At 31.5% G+C, this 2444-nt stretch overlaps 1 protein-coding gene across 1 annotated transcript in view; it reads left to right on the top strand.

Moving 5' to 3' along the window:
* LOC106679874 (uncharacterized) overlaps positions 1–2444 on the top strand; it is a 36246-nt gene that overhangs the window by 23335 nt on the left and 10467 nt on the right. Inside the window, exon 5 of the mRNA XM_014419259.3 lies at positions 1039–1182. Within this exon, the coding sequence (XP_014274745.1) occupies positions 1039–1182 (144 nt within the window). The remainder of the gene's footprint in view (positions 1–1038; positions 1183–2444) is intronic.

Consider the following 2444-nt stretch of genomic DNA (forward strand, 5'->3'; position numbering starts at 1 on the left):
AAAAAAATACTAATGATTCTATTAAATTACTTTTGATCACTAAAAATTAAAATACAATGTACATTTTAATAAAGTAGATCAACAAAACGTTTTTGGAAGGAAGAAGCAAATGATATTCCACTTAAGCGTCTTCTCAAATTCTCAAATATCACATTTCAAAGAAATTAAAATTAGAAATTTTTCACATTGATTTATTTGAAGGATTTTATTTTATTTTTTTTATTCCGGTGACCATTGTTCGTATAATCGTTCATAACTCCTCTTCATTTTATCCAATTCTTAGCTCAATACAACCTTTGGAAAGCAGTTCCTCTGCTAAGATTTAATGCATTTTTAAGGGCGAAATATTTGTTTCAAATAAAGAAAACGTTGTATTTTATGTCTCCGATAATATAAATAAAGTTATATAAAATATATATAAATAATATTGCATAAAAATATAAAAATATCGTTATATTTTATTTGTGGGGATATGGCCAGAAATTCTGCCTAAACATCAGCACAAATAAATAATTTTTTGTTTATTTGTGTTTTTTTTTTTGCTAACCGCATCCCCCCCGCCCCCAACTATCTTCTCCACTTATTAATCTGCGGTCAACTATCTCTTTTATTTCTTGTTTCGGATTATATTTTATATCAATGTTAGCTATTACTATTTATGCTACTATAGTTACCATCTTATCACTTCATCTATACGTTAATTGATATAGAAGTTTCAATAGCGTTCAATTAATGTATGTACATCCTCTAATATAGCAATAGCAAAGCATTATCGAATCTGTTAGTTAAAAATAAAAAGATGATAAGTCAATAAAAATAACATTAAAAACCTATTAAATAAAACTACTCAATTATATTTCGAAATTCTCCATAAAAAGGGGAATGCTAATCGAGCCTGGGACATCATTGACAATAGGAGAAACCCCGATGACTATATTCATGTTCTTTATCCAAGATAAAAATTTGAAAACTAACAAATAGTAAGTAAGATAAATTTCCGATAAAGCTTTATCATTTGATCTACTCTGTGTGGAACAGATCTGAAGGAACCGCGAAGACACCCAGCGGCCATCGATCTCTTCAGCAGGGCAGCCTTGGGCCGTGCGGGCTAAGGAAGTTGTGCGAGGCCTTGTCCACTTCGCCGCGGGACTTCGAGGTCTTTCTCAAGGCGGCCAAGCAAGGGTGAGTCCATTGCTATATTATATTTCCATTATATATCAAGTCTAATATTATATTATATTTCAGCTTTTTAAAAATTAGTTTCGAGGTACTAATAGTGACAAATAATTGAGACATCACTGAAATATCCTAAACAGTGTTCCATGAGTTCTAAACAGCTTTCTCCTCCCGGAAAGTACGAAGTACAATGTCTATGACACCTTATGTTTCTCTTATAATTCTTTCTCTTTCTTAGGCCTCATTTCAGTTATGCTCTCTTGATTTCTACAATCCTTTTATAAGAATAAAACGACAATGGACCCAATTTTATTTATTTATTTCGATTGCTCTAAAGCCGAAAATAAAACATGAATTAGTAAATTGCATTACATATATGTTAAATAAATCAAATTGAGTAAAACCTTTTTCTACCTTTGGTACTTGAAGGTATACAGTGAATTACTTAGCTGAGGTTTGATGTGTCCGTTCTGTGAGAAAAAAAAAATAGACCCAAGACCTTTACTGATCATTATAATTAGGGTTCTGTCTGAGGCTTCTGAAATAGAGGCTGAGTGCGTATATTTGTATGTAAGTGAGAATGTATCTAATTTTTTTTTTTTAATATTATTAGAATGAAATTCTGTTTATAAAGAGTGATAATTTCATGAAGAAGCCTCTTCTATAGAAAAATAATGAAGTTCTAGGTAAACTTTGTGCCAAATATCTTCCGTTTTCACTCGAGTGTGATGTGAAGAGACAACCGCAGAGAAGATACTTGATATTGGGACAGACCACAGTTTGTTCTCTAAACCCTTTCCACATGGCTGCCTAAAATGTTGATAACGAATAACCACTAAACTGTAAATTGTTGGCACAAACGACAGCCTCACAGATATTTTGATCGTATTGTTGCCTGGGTATTATAATAATGTTTTGTTAATAAAACGAAAATTATGGTTAATACGGTCATAACTGGGAAGGGTTGGGGAAGAATTAGCTTTAGTTGAAACTACCAGCTCAAATTGCCATGGATACGGTATTTATTTATCAATGGTTCATTGAAGAATAAGGATCGTATCCATGGCAACATTGCCAATAGTCAAAAAACTAAATATTAACAAGTGAAACCTCCCCTCCATTAGATTTAGAAAATTGAAATCTTAATATTATTGGTTCCTTACTGGATGAGTTCGCATTTATTTAATGAGTTGTAGTGAAAAACTCATCCTTTTTAAATTTCTTTATTTTAATCTAGTGAAGAGAGAAATACTTTATTTATCTATGCT

This window comes from Halyomorpha halys, unplaced genomic scaffold (genome assembly GCF_000696795.3).
Source record: "Halyomorpha halys isolate HHAL.00 unplaced genomic scaffold, Hhal_1.1 Scaffold228.1, whole genome shotgun sequence".
Taxonomy (NCBI): Eukaryota; Metazoa; Arthropoda; class Insecta; order Hemiptera; family Pentatomidae; genus Halyomorpha; species Halyomorpha halys.